The sequence below is a fragment of the Rhincodon typus genome, chromosome 1, assembly GCF_021869965.1.
Source record: "Rhincodon typus isolate 14 chromosome 1, sRhiTyp1.1, whole genome shotgun sequence".
Classification (NCBI taxonomy): Eukaryota; Metazoa; Chordata; class Chondrichthyes; order Orectolobiformes; family Rhincodontidae; genus Rhincodon; species Rhincodon typus.
The window spans coordinates 165,283,492-165,304,197 of NC_063332.1; the positions used below are offsets into that span (position 1 = coordinate 165,283,492).

The window sequence follows — 20,706 nt, forward strand, 5'->3', positions numbered from 1 at the left end:
CTGATGCTGCTTGGCCTGCTGTGTTCATCCAGCTCTACACCTTGTTATCTCATTTATGATTTGTCCATTTTGTCTTTGCTGGATGAAACATTAAGAAGGATTTGCAGTCCTTGAAGATTTAAACTTTCTTCAAAGAAGAAACCAGTTTACTTTTTTGAAAACAAAACTTCAAGCTAGAGTCGCCATTCGACTCTTTGTCTCCATCTTCATTCTGATTTGGAGGTCCACTTGGGTCTACAGATCAATCGCAGTGGACTACCCCATTCCCTATTACCATGTATGTGCTTACTGACCTTGTTTAATTAAAGTTTATGTGAATGTGGCAGATTCTTTTTGTGCACCTAACCTTTCAAAACCACCAATGCTAACCTGGAAAACTGTCCAACTCCTTTCGAGGAGCTAACACCTCCTGCCTCATGTTTGCCTTACCAGGGAAGTAGGTAGTGAGCAGCCTTTCAGCTGCTGGTATTTAGGACAGTCCCTTACTTTGACAGCAAAGTTTTCTTCTCTTTCCTCTTGCCAAACATTGTTACCATAATTGTCTGGACGCTCTCTTTTTATTTTATTCCCCTGACACTTCAGTTTCTTCCAGCTCTCCTTTCAACCATTCATTCACATTGGTATGCCTCATATGCTTGCACATCATATTTCTTCTCCTGCCACTTCTCAACCTGTTTAGAGATGTCATTACCTACCTCTGGGATAAGTGGAACTTGAACCTGGCCTTCCTGGTTCAGAGATAGTGACACTACCCTGAGCCATAAGAGTTCCTCGCCTCTTTTTTTTTTTTTATGCTGTCACCTCTTCCCAATTCTCTCTCTCATTTTATTCTCCCACCCAATCCTTACATCCAGATGCTACCTGATTTCACGATACTCGGGCATTGACTCTGTTGCATTCTGTGGGTGCAGTAAAGATCTTTTAAAAACATTGCCACTGGAACACTGTCTATCAACATTGATTTCCAATGCCCTGGCTTCAGTAATCATGAAGCCGTTGTCAGACTGAGCAGAAGGGCACTACACTGTTTATGTGAAACATGACTCTTCAGATCAGGCAATATCTCTGCAGATTGAAACAGAATCAACATTGTAAATTTGGTTGAAAACGATCCTGATTCGAAACATGTTGCTTGATTCTTACCAGAGTTTAAAGATACCAGCTGAAGCTAGGCACAAAGCCACTCTCAACATTGATATATAAGCAAAAGTACTGTTTGTAACACTGTCGCCATGTAACTGTTCAATGCAGTTGTGGGCCTAGCTTAAAAATGCTGAAGATATCCTTGGCAGACACAGAAAATAAGGTAGTCACACGGTTCCCAGTGCTTCTGCATTTCGTGACCAATCAGTGAAAATTCTAATGGTATCCATCACAAGGGCTATCGTTTTTCAAATCCTACGTCCAAAAGGATATTTTCTCACCCCTGCCACCAAGCCATTGCCCAATCCCTTTCCATTAAAAGGAATTGAAAAGGCCACCTTTATGTCACACCAGTCACTACTGTACTAGCCAGTAACTTTTGAGATTATCTTTTTGAGGCAATGTCTTGCAAACTGCTTCACTTTGAGTAGAATTGGCTTGCAGCTGCATTAGATTGCAGAGCGTGTGACTTTACATTGATAAAAACTTTGCTATGTTCTTGGTCCACCATGTAATTAGTTTACTGCGTATGTGTGCAAAAAGTCCCATCATATTTAGAGCTTGTGCAGGTCAGCTTTTATATGTAGTCGTGATATAGCGTTTGCAAATTCTACTAATTTTACTTGCTTAATTAGTTTTTTTTCTTTATAAATCCTAATAACTTTGAGCTCTGTAACCTAAGTTTTTTTTTGTGCTATGAATAACATAGTGTTAACTAGATGTTACAGTTGTTTGCTGTAAATGCTTGGTATTGATCATTTTGCTCTCTTCTTGCAGGCTCTGCCCTAATTAGCTTACGATTTCTTCTGGGCTTTCCTTTCTCTCTGAGCAGCTTCTACCAGTTCCTGTCTCCTGTTGCTGATCCTGTAGTTTACAGATGGCGGATTCTCTTCCAATCTCACTCTGTTATTCCTGGTATATACTAAATGTAGTGTGACATTTTATTGTTGCTGCTAACTTTCTCTTGCATGTCACATGAAATTGTACACTTGAAGTGCTGTACCATACAAAGCTACGGGACAGGTGGTGGAAAATGGAATCAGAATAGATGGATGTTTGATGACTGGTGCAGATCTGATGGGTTGAAGGGCCTCTTACTGTACTGTAAAGAACCCTCTGACTCCATAACTGAAGCAAAATACTGGAAATCTGAAATAGAAGCACAAAATGCTACAAATGCTTAGCAGTTATAGGTGACAGTGCATAGCGGTAAAGATACTGGGCTAGTAACCCAGAGTTCCAGATTAATTTTCTTAGGACATGGGTTCAAATTCACAGCAGCTGGTAGAATTTAAGTTCATTTAATATAGCTGTGTTTTTAAAAAAAAGACTAGTCCCAGTTTCATGAATTGTCATAAAAACCCAACTGGCTCACTAACCTTCTTTATTCATTCATAGGATGTAGGCATCACTGGCCAGGCATTTATTGTCCGAGAGGACAGTTGAAAGTCAACCACATTGCTGTGAGCCTGGAATCACATGTAGGGCAGACCAAGTAAGGAAGGCAGTTCCCTTACAGGAGAAAATCAGACGTGTTTTTTTTGCCCCTGACAATCAGCAATAGTTTAATGACCATCATTAGACTCTTAATTCCTGACTTTTATTGAATTCAAATTCCCCCATCAACCATGGCCTCCAGAACAGTACCAGGATCTCTGGATTAACAGTCTAGTGATAATAACCACTAGGCCCATGCCTCCCCTTTTCAGAGAATAAAATCCTTAGTTGGACTATGACTCTAGACCCACAGCAATGTGGTTGACTCTTAACTAGCATCTGATATGATTCAACGAAGCCAATCAGTTCAAGAGTAATTAGGGATAGGAACAAATTACAATTACATGCATCCCATTAAATAATTTTTAAAAATCTACAGAGAGAGAAACAAAGTTTGCATTTTAAGCTGATGACCTTCCATCTAAACCAGAAGAAGACAGAGCTTGAGCAATTTCTAACTAAGTTTGAGATAAGTGGTAGTAGTATTGTAATGATGACAAAAAAAATGCAAGACTTGTGATAAGCAATAACTGTTAATTATCAATGGAGATAATGGTGCAAGAGGGTGTCGAGACAAGAAAATGAACACAAAATGGGACCAGAGGAAGTGGCAGTTGTTAAAGCAATGTCTGCTGGCCCAAGGAAATGGGAGGGGTAGTTGATCTAATTTTGTTGAAGCCTAAATTTGTTGGAAGCAAAAGATGTTAAGTATCTGATCAAGTTTCCATTGAATGTCTTGGAACAGTGTAAGAAGCTGAGGACAAGGAAATCCAAGGATGATTGAGACAAGAAAGGAAAGTAGCAATAGCTGTGCTATAACAGAGATGTCACCTGAGTGGCGCAACTTTTTGAATGTCCCTTTTCATCAATCTTGTTACTTGTTTCTTATGCAGCAAGATGTAACTGTATCGGAACCAGTAAAATGAACGTATATGACCAACAGTTGTCAGTTTTGGTGATTTCTGAATTAAAGGAGTCAATATCATAAATGCAGGTGAAGACAGCTTTTAAATAATGTAGATGTGACAATGAGAATTTCTTAACATGGCAAGTTGTTACCTTCTGGAATGTGCTGCTGGGAAGGACACCGAAGAACATTCAATAATAACTTCCAAAAAGGACTTTGAAGAAGACTTGGAAAGTGTGGCTGTGGGAAAAGATGAGGGAAGTGGATCTGAATGGATAGCTCTTTCAAGGAACTGGCATGTACGCAATGGGTCAAATAGGCTGGTACTGTGCTTTGTGATTCCATGATTCAGTTTTTGGTTTATCAGAGATTGTGAATGGAGACTTTGTCAGCTGTGTTTAAGACTGCATTGCTATAGATGAATCTCAGTGTCTCCTTGGGCTGTGCTGTTTTGTCTGTGTCTAGAGAAGGTTAGAATAAGAAAAAAACATCTGTAGTCTGCTCAGACCTCTCCTTCTAATAGGAGAACTTATTCAGTTGCTTGATCTCCAGAGTGAATACCTAACCTGGAGGAAAGTTTCCTAAAAGACATATTCTTCAAGATTACTCGCTCTACCCTTGCGATAATTGCACAAAACCTTCAGAAGATCCAGTTTATTTTATAACTTGTGTGGGGTGTTAAAACCAAGGGTAGCTTCAGGTGAAATGAGACAGCGAAGGATAGATGGATCAGGATGTGCAGATAGAATGGGCTCCCCCTTATTTTGATATCCTGTGTTCTTTCCTTATACTCCCAAGAGTACATGTGTTCATTTTCTGAGTTTGGTAACATCTACCTGATTACTTTGCGTTCAAGTGATTTATTGAAACCCTAGTGACAGAACTGCTGCTTGCAGAGTTTATTAAGGAAGCTATCTATTTAAAATAAAAAGTCTAGCTGTTTAGGAACATAGTCTTCTCTGTTGTGATGCTTTCCTTTATAGTAGGCATCAGTTTCTTTAATGTGGAAATGTTGGATGGAAGGGTCACCTGTGGTTTAACCTGGAGTTTGAATTCAATGATGCATAGCAGTGTGTGAAGGCAGTCTTTTGCTGACAATAACTGTACAGTGATTTATAGACGTGAACTTGCTTTATCTGTGGGAAAAAAAAGTTGCAATCGCTATGAAGCAGCTGTAGAGTGTAGAAAATGGTGACTTGGTGCAGTTTGTTTTTACCCTTGCCTTGTGTATTTGGTGCAATAGGATTAGTTGCATTGGGGCTTACTATCATTGGCTTCATTAAAAACGGCTTGCTGTCCATCTCCAGGAGAGCTCCTCAACCTTTTGTTATATTTTACATCCATTGCTGGTCATGATGCTGAGAATCAAATGAAATGTGTATTACGTTTGGAAGTTATATAAAAAATAATAGATGCTAAATAGTTAAATTAAGATTCACATTTTTTCTTTGGCTTCTTCCTCAGTGGGGGGAAACCTTTTGTCTCTTTTCTATCTCCCAAATTGCTGAACAAGTCAGAAGCCCTGAACTATTCCTAATCTGAAATGAACACTTTTCTTTCTTGTAAACATTTGTCAAGCTATGAATAACTTAGTGTTTCTTTGTGTATGTTAAAACATGATTGCTTTATCTTGATGCACAATCCTCTTGTTCTCAATAAACGAGATCTAATTCTTGCCTGATCTTCAATTCCCCACTCTATCACCTGTAGCCTGTCCTTTACCAACTGGCTCACCCATTATCTCTGGCCTCACTGACTGACATTGGCTCAGATCTTTAACACTCTCCTTTAGACTGTAGCTGTACAGCCTTGGGCATTAGTGAGACCATAGAGTACTGTATAGTTTGGTCTTTTTATTTGGGAAAAAAGATGCAATTGCATCAGCAGCCATTTAGAGAAGGTTTGTTTGATTCATTCCTGACTGAAAAACATATCTTCTAAAGAAAGCTTAAACAGGTTCGGCCTACCTTTCATTGAATACGTACAGTGTGGAAGCAGGTTACTAGGCCCATTGAGTCCACACCAACCCTCCGAACAGCATCCCACCCAGACCCACCCTATCCCTGCATTTCCCATGGCTAATCCCCCTAGACTGCAAATGATGGGCAATTTAGCATAACCAATCCACCTAACCTGTACGTCTTTGGAAACCGGAGCACCTGGAGGAAACCCACACAAGCATAGAGGACGTGCAAATTCCACACGGACAGTCGCATGAGGGTGGAATCAAAGCCAGGTCCCTGGCACTGTGAGGCAGCAGTGCTAACCGCTGAGCCACCATGCCACCAATTTGTCAGTGTTTAGAGGCATGGCAAGTGGTCTATGAAACATAGAAGATCCTGAGGCTACTTGACAGGATGGATACCAGGTGGATGTGGGAGTGACTAGAATTAGGAATACCGTTTTAGAATAAGAGATCTCCCTTTAAAGATGGAAATGAGAATCTTATGTTTCTCTCTGAAGATCATAAGCATACGGAATTTTCTTCCCCAGAAAGCCATGGAGGCAGGGTTATTAAAGTTATTCAAGGCTGAGCTGGACACTTTGATAGACAAGAGAGGTAATGGTTAAATGCTGAGACCACAACCGTATCTGCCACGATATTATTGAATGGTAGAGAAGGTTCAAGGCTTCTTCCTGCATCTAACTCCAATATCCCAAAAACTTAACACTTAATTTTGTGTTTGAATATTTCTACGGCGTGCTCCTCTCTGTGTATGGATCCTTCCCCAGTCACACAATCCGATTCTTGAAATCATGAGTTTTTGTTTTACTCTGGCTGTTTTCTACTTATCCCTGTTCCCAACCTTTCTCCTGCTTTGGCTGTTGCTTTCTTGCTTCAAGACTGACCCCTCCACTTCTTGTCAGCTCCCTCCCCCACCCTCATTCCCCAGACCTCGTCCGCAGCGTCTTTGTCTCTGTGAAGTACCTTGGGACCTTCGCCCCCTGATTCAAAAGATTAGAAATTGAACTTTCCAGGCATTGTCACTGCGGATTTAGTAACTGATGCAAAGCTTTTAGACGTTATGCTGATCCAGTGTTGTGCCTTTCCAATGCTGAAGTTCTTATTGAGCAATGATTTGAAGCCTTTAATATCTTTTATTGCATGAGGAGCCATGAGTTATAATGTACAAGCGAAAGTCTTGATTGGAACAATCATGCTGAACATGCATTCCAGTAATTAGGAATAAAACTCCCAATGCACATTCTGCTTAAGGTCTCAAATACAATCTCTGCTCAGGGCTGTGAGAATATGTTTTCTGATAGTGTCTTAATGCCCTTTGAAGCAATGAATATAGTTACTGTACAAGCGTATGTGTTTTTTTTAAATGCTTTCTGAAGCACAAAATTATTTCTTTGACTAGTCAATACTTGGGGGTGATTTGTTAAACTTTGGTTTTCCCATTGTAACTTGCTGATTCATGAGACTCCTTGTATGATGGGGTTTTGGTGGAAACTATTAAAACACAGTTTGTGAAGGGATTACAGTTGGTTCTGCTATAATCCGTGTTTCTTCAAATTGGCTTTAATGCGATTGAAGAATTTAGACCGCCATTTGTAGAACGTGAACTCACCTTATCTGTATTGGCTATAACGTGATTCTGGCCCTATCAGTTTAAATGGCGCAGCTATTGCGCGATTTTCTGTAACTCGAGATCATACAAGAACAGAACTATCGTGTTATATCAGAATCAACTGTATTTCTGCTGATGACTTGTAACGAGTTAAATTGTCTCAATAATTATAAGCTAAACTTGTTGCTTTGATACTGTAAAGAAATTTGGCTTTTACCTTGAAATATCTTGCTGAATGTTAAATGAATTCAAATGCTGAACAGCTGAAACATTGAGAGTTATCTTCCATTGCTTTGACCTTCTTTTGTTGTTGAAATTCTGTATTGTTTCCAGTTAAAGATTGAATATAATAAACTATTGAACTTTAGAAATGCAGTGAGGGCTAGGTTGTCACATGCTTTAAGTGGTGTGTGTTGTATCTTCATCTTTGGAGTGATTCCCTTTAAACAACTCCAATTACAAATGAGCCAAGTACCTAGAAATTATCATTATGGACCACAGCTGTCTGCATTGTAGCACTTGAAGCATACAGTGTGTTTGCAGAGTCCTCCTTACTGCATATATTAGTTTAGCTGTAAATAAACTCACCAGAGATCTTCAAGTAAACTGAATCTATCATTTGTATTACATTTAGATAACACATATTATTACAAGTGTGAGCATGAGTTGAAGAAAATACACAAGTATACAGTTTATTGCAACTTTTTGGAAATCAGTAAAATTGGTTAGAATATAACTGCTCCTGGATGTGGAAGGTTAGTACTTTAAATATGATTCCATGTTTGTGGATTGGCTGTTTGGTGTGTGTTCCAGTATTCCATTATCAGTACTCTCTCTTTGGGATGAATGATTTTCTACAGCCCTCTGTTGACTGTGGGGCCTGCAAAAAGCCTTATCTCTGAATTCTTTGACTGCGTAAGAGGGAGAAGTAATTGCTTTGAGAGCGTTAAGTGCACAGATGGGAAGACATATGGGTATGTCGGCAGAGTCTGAATGTCAAACAGATGAACAGACCGATGAGTAAGATGTTATGCCTTAATGAAGAACTGCAATATTAGTTGTAAATATCCAAATTTTCTTGTAGCTAAGCCTTTGCTAAATGGCTTAACATGATTTGTTGCCAAGACAAATGATTGATGCAAAATATCATGGATGGTATGAATTTAATAGCAAACAGTGAATAAAATTTTGGCAGTTTGGATATGCTTCATTGCAGTAAAGTACAGTGAAAAATAAATTTGGTTTCTGTCTGCTGTCATTCAAAAGCAACATTGCATTAGCCAGTCAAGATAAGAAAGTAAGCATCTGTTCATTAGTAAGAGAAAGTATATATGAATATGAATGTCTGCTGTTAAGAATGCGTGTATTTAGAATGAGCTTTGAATTAGTGACTGTATTTCTTCCTCTTGAATTGGTAGATAACAGCTTCAAGACCCACATCATGTATCCCATGCAGACAGGAGATCAGAACTGAGGCCTGTGAATACTGGGTTAAATTCCAGTGGGATACCTTTGCAGGAGCAGAGTGAAGCCTCAATCTCTCTTCTCTAAGCTATCATTGTATTTCTCAGCTGTGCTCAAAGCCTGTCTATGTAAAAGGGAAAAGGAGACATTGTCACAGAAATAAGCCAATGTGATCTGCAGGAGGCAAATGCATTTCTTCCATTGTATCGTTGCTTAGCTTGGAAGAGGAAAAAGATGAATGCTTGTGTGGCTCACCGTTAGACTTTGATTTTTTTAATGCTCCTGTAAAGTACCTTGGGACATTTAGTTATATTAAAGGTGCTATACAAAATATATTGTTCAGTTGCAGGCAAAAATGTTGGTCAGAAACTTGTTAGAGTTGTTTATTCACTCAATGTCCAGGGAAGGTAGTGGTCAGACACTCTTTCGACTGCAATCCAGTGATGTACGGCTACATATCTGTTCAGGACCTGCACAATTTTGAACCAGCAACCGTGAAGGGGCAGCGATATATTTCCAAATATGAGCGGTAGATGCTTGAAGGGGAAATTACAGGTGGTGGTGTTCCCATATATCTGCTGCCTTCGCCTTTCTAGGTGGTTCAGCTTGTGAGTTTAGAAGGTGCTGATGGAGGATCCTTGAGTTTTTTCTTTATTCATTAACGGGATGAGGGTGTCGCTGGCTAGGCAGCATTTATTGCCCATCCCTAATTGCCCAGAGGGCAGTTGAGAGTCAACCACATTGCTGTGGGTCTGGAGTCGCATATAGGCCAGACCAGGTAATGATGGCAGTTTCCTTCCCTAAAGGACATGAGTGAACCAGATGGGTTTTTCCCACTGTTTGCTGCAGTACATCTTGTAGCTGGTACACGCTGCTGCTGCGTCTTAATGATGGAACAAGCAAGTGCTTCATGGAAAGGCCACTTTGTCCTGGATAGTATCAAGTTTCTTCAGTGTTGTTGGAGCTAGACTCATTCAGGCAAGTGGAGACTGACTTCTACATTGTGTCTGGTCGACAGAGTTTGTCTACGTTTTAGGTAACTGTTCCTGCTGGGTCTGATTTGTCTTGTTGTATTTTAGTACTTTGAACTGTTTGCTGGCAAAGAGAGTGAGATTTAAAAATGAAATACTATTGCATGCAATTTAAGACTGTTGTAGCAGTTCCAAGCTTGGCATGACTTGAATGTTCCTGTTTGCAGGTGGTGGTTGAACTAGGCCAATTTGAAAAGAAAGCAGTCAAAAGTGAGAACAAGCACAAAGATGGACTGGAGGTTTGGAATCACGTGAAAGAAACAAATGGTTTGTTGAACATCGCAGAGAAATATTCAGACGTGGGCATCCAACATCCCATTATTGTCTGGTGGTCTCCATTGACTGGTGAATTGGGCCGAATAGGTCGGTGTGGAGCAGATACCTGTTACTTTACCATAAATAAGACTTACCAAGATCATCAGATGACGAGAGCGTTCCTCTTTTATGGTGAGTTTTCATTCAGTTCCTGGTCTGCCTTGAGAATTTGAGGTACGTGCATATAAACCGTACAAGGACGGAGATGTGTGGTAAAGGATATAGGAGCTGAATACCAAAATTAATAAATATTAACAGTTCAGCATATCGTGACAAGCTGGCTGATAAAGAATTGTCTAGCCAGCTTCCCACTTAGATCCACAGCTTTGTAGATTACGGCAGCTCAAATATATGTTCAAGAACATTTCAAACGTTACCAGATTTCTCCCGTTCTTTCAGAAAATGCATTCTAGATCACAATGTCCCTCTGGGGGAAATAATTAACTTTTGAAACACTACTAATGCTCTTTCACGTCAAAAAAAAATTTATGCTCATTCCCTCCCCCCCCCCCCCCCCCCACTCTAATGGATCCCTTATCCAAGGTAAATTTTAAAGGCTTTATTGAACACCATTACTGGAAGGAATTTGGAAATATGGCAATGATAAGGTAAGGATTCAGTAGGATGATAACAAGAATGAGAGTTTCGAATTACGAAGAAACATTTTGGACAATTGGGATTCTTACCCAACCCCCTCACCCTGGAAGCAGAAGTTTAAAAGGAAATCCAATAGACATATTCATCCCTTTGGAATATTTTACAATATTAGTAATGTTTGAGAAATATAAGCTATTGTTAACAAGTGTAAGATTGCTAACGCTAATTGGTAAATGGAGGTTGAAACTCTGACTATCGTGAAAAGATTGGAAAGGGAGCTTGAACATTTTTTTGAAGAAGGTTATTAAAATATACAGTGCTTTATGATTAATTTTAAGTCTGTTTGATGAATTTTTAACTCCATTCACCTGCCTCGGCTCTATATCGTTTAATACCTTTGGCGAGGAAAAACTCTTATTAATCTTGCTGAATTCTGGAACAAGTACAAGAGCCTCAATGAATTGAATTAGCTTAATGTAACGTACTCACTCATTACTTGTACTCAAGATTACAAGTCACCTCTTATGGCGCCATTTTAGGTACAAAGAAACCTAGGTACAGAATCTTGGTACAAAGCAGAAAAATAAAGGAAACAAAGTTTAAAAAGTTAAACATTACAGTCCTCCTTACTAAAAAGTGAAAAGGCAAAGAAACACAGTTAGCAGTTCAACACCGCATTCTATAAGCACCTTGCCATGCTGGGCTGATACACTCCTTGCAAGGGCTCGACCTACCCTGCTTCGGGTTTGACCCCGCCCCTGCTGCTTTGCAGCTTATTCCTGCTACCGCTGGCTGCCCTGGGCTGCCGTCCCCCGCGCCCCCCCCCCGCCCCCCGGCTGGCTGCCCCAGGCTGCTGCCCCCTCCAACCCTCCCTCTGCCGGCCGCCCCAGGCTGACTGACCCACCTCTTGCCTACACCTGTCCCTACAGACTTTTATTGCCTTAGAAATCTCGATGATCAGATTGGTGAGGGGGTTGGATGGTCTTCGGAGGGGCGGTATGGACCTGATGGGCCAAATGGTCTCTTTCTGCAGTCTAAGGATTCTATGATTCAGATGAACCTCCAAGTCTCTTTGGATATCCACTGTATTTAACTTCATTGATACTCCCGACTGAGATACTTTTAGAAGAAAATTCCGAACAATCCATGAGGAGCGATGTCAAGATTCCTGTTAATGAGTGAGGAAACGATGGCAGGTACCAGTATATAAGGATGTAATAACTGAGCATTTAGAAATGCATAATGAAATTAAGCAGAGTTAACATGACTTCATGAAGGGGAAATCATGCCCCTCAAATTTGAGAGTTATTTGAGAAAGCAACAAGCTGGATAGATAAGGGGGAATAGATGCAATATATTTGGATTTCCGAAAGGTGTTTAAAAAGGTAAGACATAGTAAAATACTTACTAAGAGCCCATTGTGATGGGGACAGCATACTAGCATGGATAGAGGATTTTCTAACTGAGAACAGAGTGAGTTGGGAAAAAGGGAACATTTTCCGGCTGTAAACCTGTAAGTAGCGGAGTGCCACAGGGATTGATACTGGACTACAATTATTTACAATATATAATAATGACTTGGCTGAGGCAAGTAAATGTACTTTTCCTGTGTTTGCAGATGATGCTAATTTAGATGGGAAGGCGAGTAGTGAGGATGACACGAGGAATCTACAGAATGATACAGACAGATTGGATGAGTGGGCAAAACTTGGCAGATGGAAAATAATGTGGGAAAATGTGAGGCTATGTACTTTGTCAGGAAGAATGGAGAGCTGAATATTATTTAAATGGTGAAATACGGCAGAAGGCAGCAGCACAGAGGATGTAGGTGTCTTTGTGTGTCAATCACAAAAAGCTGGCATTGAAATTTAGCAAGTAATCAGGAAGGTGAATGGACCATTGGCCTTTATTTCAAGGGAAGGGAGTATGAAAGTTGGGAGGTCTTGCTAAAACTGTACAAATTTTACTCGTGAATCCATACCATGGAATACAGTGAACAATTTTGTTCCCGTTATCTAAGAAAAAATATACTGCAATTGGAGGCAGTCCAGAGGAGTTTCATTAGGTTGATCCTGCATATGGAGGGATTTTCTTATGAGGAGAGGTTGATTAGATATAGTCTGTTTCCAATGAAATTTAAAAGAATGAGAGGAAATCTTCTTGAGATATACAAGATTCTTGGGTTTGGTGGAGTAGATGCAGAGAGGTTGTTTCCCCCTTGTGGGAGAGTCCAGGACCTGATGGCATAATCTCAGAGTAAGGTATCAGTCACCCATTTAGGACAGAAATGCGTAGGAATTATTTTTCACTGAAGGTAGTAAAACTGGAAGGCTGAGATAGACAAATTTTTAATCGATAATGAAATCAAGGATTATGGAGATAAGGCAGGCAAGTGGAGTTGAGGATTATCAGATCAGTCATAATCTCATTGAATGGCAGAGCAGAGACATTGGGCTGACGGGTAACGTCTGTTTTTATGTCTTATGGTTTTAATGTTTTATGCTCGTAAATTTCCTCTAACTCTCTAGTGCAATTATATTCTTTCTGTCAAACTTTGACCAGAACTGTGCACAATACTCAAGTTGTCACTTAACAATTTATATAGTTCTACCATAACTTCCCTGCTTTTATATTCTATACCTCCATGAATAAAAGTGGCATTCCATATGGTTTCTAAACCACCTTATTAACCTGACCTACTACCCTCAGGGACCTTTGGACATTTTCTCTAAGGTCCCTCTCTTCCTTCACAGCTCTGTGTTCTCTTAATTATTGAGTCTACCTTCCCTTCGTATGATCTTCCCATGACATCATCTCATACTGTCCAGGTTGACTTCTATATGTTACCTGTCTGCCTACGTGCCCCCAGTCCATTCATACCTTCCTGCACTCTAAAGGTATTCTCCTCATTAACAACTATGTAGCCAAATTTTGTGCTGTCTGAAACTGGGACAGCACAGTGGCTCAGTGGTTAGCACTGCTGCCTGACAGTGCCAGGACCCAGGTTCAGTTCCAGCCTTGGGCGACTGCCTGTGTGGTGTTTGCACATTCTCCCCCTATCTGCGTGGGTTTCCTCCCACAGTCCAAAGATGTGCAGGTTAGGGTGGATTGGCCATGCTAAATTGCCCAGAGCAGCCAGGGATGAGCAGGCTAGGTGAGTTAGCCTTGGGAAATGCGGGGTTACAGGGTTGGACGGTGCTTCTGGGTGGGATGCTCTTTGGAGGGTTGGTGTGAACTCAGTGGGCTGAATGGTCTGCTTCCACAGTGTAGGGATTCTGTGATTCTGACTGCTTGATCATGCCCCTTACAGCAATGTCCTAATTGTTATATTGTACCACAACATGTAAGGGACCTCATATTGAGCGCTGCAAAGCTGCTGGAAACAGCCTTCCAGGTACAAAAGCATCCGTTAACAATTGCCCCTTGTTTCCTGCTGCTGTGTCAATTTTGTAAGCTTGTTCAGTTTCCCTGGATCCGATGGGCTTTTTCTTAACCAGATTATGGAGCTCTGTCAAAGGCTGTACTCAAATCCCTAAGACCACATCGACAGCATTACCCTCGTCAATCCTCCTTACTCAAAAGAAAATTCAATCATTCTCATCACGCGCAATCTTTCCTTAATATTTCCATTCTAACCAAAGGCAGTGTGGAGCCTTAATACAGGTATAATTCTGTTACCATTTTGCTATGCTGTACAGGATATGGAATTCTGTTTCGTTCCTGCTCTCTACAGTTTATACCAAAAGCAACCTTTTCATTTGGCATTTGTCTTGGTGGGGGTGGGGATGGGGATGGGGATGGGGATGGGGGTGGGGGAGGGGGAGTCCACCTCTCGCGCATTCCTTCTAATATTCATCGCTTGGCTTCCAGAGATAAGTGTTCAAGACTACTGACAAGGTGGCAAGCGAAAAGTCAGATATCTATGACCCAAACAGTGTAGCACTTAGCAAAGCAAGGAGAGCACAAATGCTACTGTTTAGGTCACAGTTGTCTGTAATGCAGAACAGTAAGATATGACAGGCAGGATTCATGTCAAGGAGAAGTGTTTGGGTGTCTGCTCATAATCTTAAATCTTGATGTAGAGGTGTTGCTGTTGGACTGGACAAAGTCAAAAGTTGCACGACACCAGGTTATAGTCGAACAGGTTTATTTGAAATCACGAGCTTTTGGAGCGATGTCAACCCGGTGTCGTGTGACTTTTGACTTTATACATCTTGGAAGTGCTCTTGAGCAGCATTACTATTTCCAAGTTTACCATCCACTCTATTGAGTGAAAGATTGGTTATTCATAAGAGAGCCTACAAATTATTACTAATATCGTGGAGAGGCTGATACCTGTACCATGATGTTTCAGATGATCATACGCATTCTTATAATGTCTTGGCTTGATCACTGTGCTGTCAGCTCACCCAACTGGGAGGCAAAGTGTCCCAACCAGTCCTCAGACCCTGGCAAAAGAAGGGAAAAACTAAGGGTTTCTGCTGCTGATAGACAGAAATCACTGCTTTAGTAACACTTATTCTCAGGGTGAGTGTGATTTTGGAAAGGCTGAATTCATTGCTCATCCCCAGTTGTTATAAGGAGATGATACAGATAGACCTTTCCCCTGAACTGCTGCAGACCACATGATAGTGCTCATACTACTGCCAGTTGAGGTTTGCTGGATCTTGATCCTTGGAGAGGTTGGCACTCTGTTAGACACCAGGCTGATGTTATGCCTTTGAGTGAACGGAGAGGATCATGGTGTTCTGCACATTCTTGCTCTGAGTCCTACAGCACAGAGACAGGCCTTTTGGCCCAAACTGGTTCATGCCGACCAAAATGTCCGTCCATGCTAATTCAACTTCCCTGTACTTAGCCCATATCCTTCTAAACCTTTCCTATCCATGTATTTGTCCAAATGCCTTTTAAATGTTGTTAATGTACCCGCCTCAACCTCTTCTGCTGGCAGCTCATTCCATATGCATGCCACCCTCTGTGTAAAAAAAGTTGCCCTGTCCACGACCTTCTCTGTTTCAGAGATTGAGATGCTGCAGGTGATAGGCACGTTATTGATATAACTGTGTATGGTGGACTGAGGTTATGGGGTTGATACAGTCTATTGCTGTGCTGACCTAAGTGTTCTGCTCTGTACCTGATAGTTTTGAGCTGCTTGAGAGTTGTTGCAAATTTTCCCCACTCCATCGTTTTCCTGATTTGTAATTTGCTGACAGTTGGCCGTCTCTCACTGTTGATAGGCAGTGATCATAGAATCCCTACAGTGTGGAAGCAAGCCATTCAGCCCATCGAGTCTACGCTGATCCTCCAAAGAGCATCCCACCCAGACCCACCACCTACCTTATCACTGTAACCCTGCATTCCCCATGGCTAATCCACCCAGCCTGCACATCCCTGGACACTAGGCAATTTAGCATGGCCAATCAACCTAACCTGCACATTTTTTGGACTGTGGGAGGAAACCCACGCAGACACAGGGAGAATGCGCATGGACAGTTGCCTGAGGCTGGAATTGAACCCAGGTCCTTGGTGGTGTGAGGCAGCTTTGCTAACCGCTGAGCCACCGTGCCTTGGAGGTGATATTCAGAGTGACTTTCTCATCAATTTGCAACTGTAAGCCCTTTTGGCATCATGTATTGACAAGGAGGGCAACACTTATCCTGATGTTGACTGGGCAGTAGACCTTTATTTAGGGATCATGGCTCTTTGTAAACTCTGCGAGTATGTAGTTTCCAGCATTCTCAAGGTGTCTTGGGGTCAATCATAAGCTGTCCCCTTCAAATGTTCTGACTGCTGGATTTTATACGATGGTTACATTTTATACTGTCTTCTTTTAATTGAAGGTAAAATGAAACAGAGGAGAGGGGCATGTGATCTCACACGTAGTTTGCTTGGAGATAAAGCCATGTGGTCAGGTCTGGGGAATCAAGTCCAAACACATTCGAATTAGAATTAGTTTTATTGACACAAGTGCCTCAAGGTTTACACGTCACCACTTACAGCACTATCTTAGGTACAAAGGTACCTAGGAACAGATTTTTTTAGGGGAGAAAAGATAAGAAAAGCAAAGAAATAAAAAGTGCAGAATAACTGTCATTCTAACCCAGTCCACGCTGGCACCTAGTCCCTAGTCTGCACCAAGCATTGCAAGTCGGGTGCAAATTTTAACAGCTGGATATAAAGGCCAAGGCAGCTGCTCTTGCTACTTGCAGTCCAACAAATTCTCGGAGCCAGTCAGACCAAGGGAACTGGGGAGAAAAGATCCACAGTTGATGTAGGCAGATGTAAATAACTGCTATTGGGGTAACTACTAACCAGAGTGCTGGTGAGGAATCTATATCTCCGGAATCGAGGATTGTGAAAGGTTTAAGATCATAGCATCACCAGAGAGTAGCTTGCAACAGGACGTCCATTCAATTTTGCTCTAAAGGTTGAGTGAAGGGGACCTTGTTTGAAAGGACACTGAAAACATACCCCTGGGTAAAGCTGAGAGAAAAGATCCTGTTAAGTGCCAGGAGGAACTTTGGACTTGAAACTCAAAACTACACAGGCAGTATGGTGGATCAATGGTCAGCAATGCTGCCTCACAGCACCAAGGACCCAGGTTCGATTCCACCCTTGGGCGACTATGCAAACACCACACAGACGTTCTCCCTGTGTCTGCGTGAGTTTCCTCCGGGTGCTCCGGTTTCCTCCCACAGTCTAAAGACATGCAGTTAGGTGGACTGGCCATGCTAAATTGCCCATAGTGTCCATGCAAATGCAGGCTAAATGGATTAGCCAAAGGAAATGCAGGGTTACAGGGATAGGGTGGGGGGGGGGGGGGGGTCTGGGTTGGATGCTCTTCAGAGGGGCAGTATGAACTCAATGGGCCGATTGGCCTGCTTCCACACTGTAGGGATTCTGTGATTCTAACCGTATGCAGTAGGGGGAATATAATGTATAAATACACCTTGTGGTTTTTGGTTTCTTGCCAGAAAACACTTTTTTCCAGTAGTTTAGCATAATAGCTACCTGCTAATTGATGTTGGTGTTGAATTTAATGCACTTGTTACAGTAAAAGTCATAAAACAAGCAATCTTGTGTGATACTCTGAGTTGGTCACTAGGAAAGTCACCACTTTTTAAAAATTATTGGTCTCTATGGGGATCATAACATAAAGTATTGCACGGAAAGCCTTTAAAGGTAAAGCACAATCAAATGAGGAAGCCATGAGCAACCAGAGGAATTTTGAGGGGCCTGAGTGACAATTTGCATCTTGTCACTCAGTGAACAGTAGCTTTCCAAACTAATCAACATTTCCTTCCATGCACTAGCATATTTATTTATTTGCATATTTTACACAAGAATGTGTATGATGAGCGCACCCCTCAAGCCTGTTCTGCTATTTGATAACATCATGGCTGAGATGAATTTAGCGTCAACTCCACATTCTCATCTGTCACTGATACTGTTTGACTCCCTTGTTGATCAAAAATCAGCTGGGGATATATTGAATGAGCCAGTCTCTACAACTCTCTGGGCAATAGAATTCCACAGATTAATGAGAGAGAGAATTTTTTCTTATTCTCCGTCTTAAATGGGTCAGTTCCAATTCTAGAAATTGTCACATGGGGAATCATCATCCCAGCACCTAATATGTTTCAATAATATCACCTTTCCTTCTTCTAAATTCCAATGGGTAATGGCCCGATCTAGAATCATAGAATCATACCATCCCTAAAGTGTGGAAGCAGGCCATTCGGCCCACCGAGTCCACACCGACCCTCCAAAAAGCATCCCACCCAAACCCACCCCACTTCCCACAACTAATCCATCTAACCTGCACCCAGACATGGGGAGAATGTGCAAACTCCACACAGACAGTTCGTTGGTGGAATTGAACCCGCGTCCCTGGCACTGTGAGGCAGCAGTGCTAACCACTGAGCCAGTGTCCTGCCAATCTGTTCAACCTTTCCTCAGAATTACTTTTTGATCAATCTGTTTAGGCAATTCTCAGTGACCTCAGTGCAGGTAGGACTTGAACCCAAATCTTCTAGCCCATGAGTAGGGAGACTACCACTGCACCACAAGATGCTTCACCCTTTCCTCATAAGATGAGCCCTTCATCATAGTAACTGGTTGAGTGTACCTGCTTCCAATTTAGGACTCGGCTGAGGAGAAATGTTTTCACCCAGAGAGTGGTGAGGATGTGGAAGTATCTGCCACAGGAAGGATTGAGGCCAAACCATTGAATGTTTTCAAGAAGGGGTTAGATATAATTCTTAGAGCTAACCACTTCGATGTATTCTTGTGCAGCAAAGCCCCAAACTTATTCTACATAAACATTATTTAAAATTTTTCACAACAAATGATGATTCTGATCATGGCACTGACTATGTGAAAGAGCAAATGGCAGCTGTTCACTTGGGAATCTCCGGGAGCTCACCACAGTCTTGAAAAATTCAGCGTTTCATGTGGCCTGGAACCAGGTATACCCCAGTTTGGCCATTTCCATTGCAAAGGAACAAGTAGTTTTGATTAGAAATATCAATTTATAGTGGATACTGAAGCCCAAAAGGATAAAAGAATATGGGCAGAAAGAGGGAACAGGGGTCTGACTTGGATGATCAGCACCGATCCTATTGAATGGCACAGCAGGCTCGAAGGGCCGAATGGCCTACTCCTGCACCTATTTTCAATGTTTCTAAGGTAAAACTATTCAACCTCCGTACAAGCTGATAATGGTCCTCCGTTGCATGAACACAGGCACCAGTTGCATTCTATCAAGATCAATGTATTCATTAACAACCTGATGTTAGACCTGAAAGATTTCAACTAAACTTCTTTTGGGTTCTCTTCTTAGAAGATGAAGCCATTTAAAGACTTGATTTTCTGTTGCCTATTGATGGTTTTAGCCTCAGTCTCTAGTTTCTGAACCAAAGCATAAAGATAATAATTTGTAGAACGTAAATGTATGGGTCTTTATTCCAAGCTGTTAAAAAATGAGATAACAAGGTGTAGAGCTGGATGAACACAGCAGGCCAAGCAGCATCAGAGGAGCAGGAAGGCTGACGTTTCGGGCCTAGACCCTTGTTCAGAAATGGGGTTGGGGAATGGGGTTCTGAAATAAATAGGGAGAGGGGGGGAGGCGGACTGAAGATGGATAGATGAGAAGATAGGTGGAGAGGAGACAGACAGGTCAAAGAGGCGGGGATGGAGCCAGTAAAGGTGAGTGTAGGTAGCGAGGAGATAGGTCAGTCCAGGGAGGACGGACAGGTCAAGGGGGCGGGATGAAGTTTGTAGGCAGGAAATAGGGGTGTGGCTTGAGGTGGGAGGAGGGGATAGGTGGGAGGAAGGACAGGTTAGGGAGGCGGGGACGAGCTGGGCTGGTTTTGGGATGCGGTGGGGGAGGGGAGATTTTGAAGCTTGTGGAATCCACATTGATACCATTGGGCTGCAGGGTTCCCAAGGGAAATATGAGGTGCTGTTCCTGCAACCTTTGGGTGGCATCGTTGTGGCACTGCAGGAGGCCCAGGATGGATATGTCGTCTGAGGAATGGGAGGGGGAGTTGAAATGGTTCGCGACTGGGAGGTGCAGTTGTTTAGTGCAAACCGAGCGTAGGTGTTCTGCAAAGCAGTCCCCAAACCTCCGCTTGGTTTCCCTGATGTAGAGGAGGCCACAACAGGAACAGCGGATGCAGTATATCACATTAGCAGATGTGCAGGTGAACATCTGCTTGATGTGGAAAGTCTTCTTGGGGCCTGGGATGGGGGTGAGGGGGGAGGTGTAGGGGCAGGTGTAGCACTTACTGCAATTGTAGGGAAAAGTGCCGGGTGTGGTGGGGCTGGAGGGGAGTGTGGAGCGGACAAGGGAGTCACTGAGAGAGTGGTCCCTCTGGAAAGCAGATAAGGGTGGTGAGGGAAAAATGTCTTTGGTGGTGGGGTCGGATTGCAGATGGCGGAAGTGTCGGAGTATGATGCGTTGGATCCGGAGGTTGGTGGGGTGGTATGTGAGGACAAGGGGAATCCTGTTTTGGTTGTTATTGCAGGGACGGGGTGTGAGGGATGAGTTGCGGGAAATGCAGGAGACACGGTCGAGGGCGTTCTCAACCACTGAGTAGGGGGGTGTTGCGGTCCTTGAAAAACGAGGACATCTGAGATCTACATCGCCGAGACCAGGCGCTAACTCTCCGACACC

The 20,706-nt window shown here is 42.3% G+C and overlaps 1 protein-coding gene across 4 annotated transcripts in view; it reads left to right on the forward strand.

Moving 5' to 3' along the window:
• Nucleotides 1-20,706, forward strand: part of fut10 (fucosyltransferase 10) — a 54,617-nt gene that overhangs the window by 1,964 nt on the left and 31,947 nt on the right. For all 4 annotated transcript variants that reach the window (XR_007262987.1, XM_048601529.1, XM_048601526.1 and 1 more), the window contains exon 2: nt 9,785-10,064. Coding sequence is in view for 3 of the 4 variants with exons in the window: in XM_048601529.1 (XP_048457486.1) it covers nt 9,785-10,064 (280 nt within the window). In the remaining variant the exon portion in view is untranslated. The remainder of the gene's footprint in view (nt 1-9,784; nt 10,065-20,706) is intronic.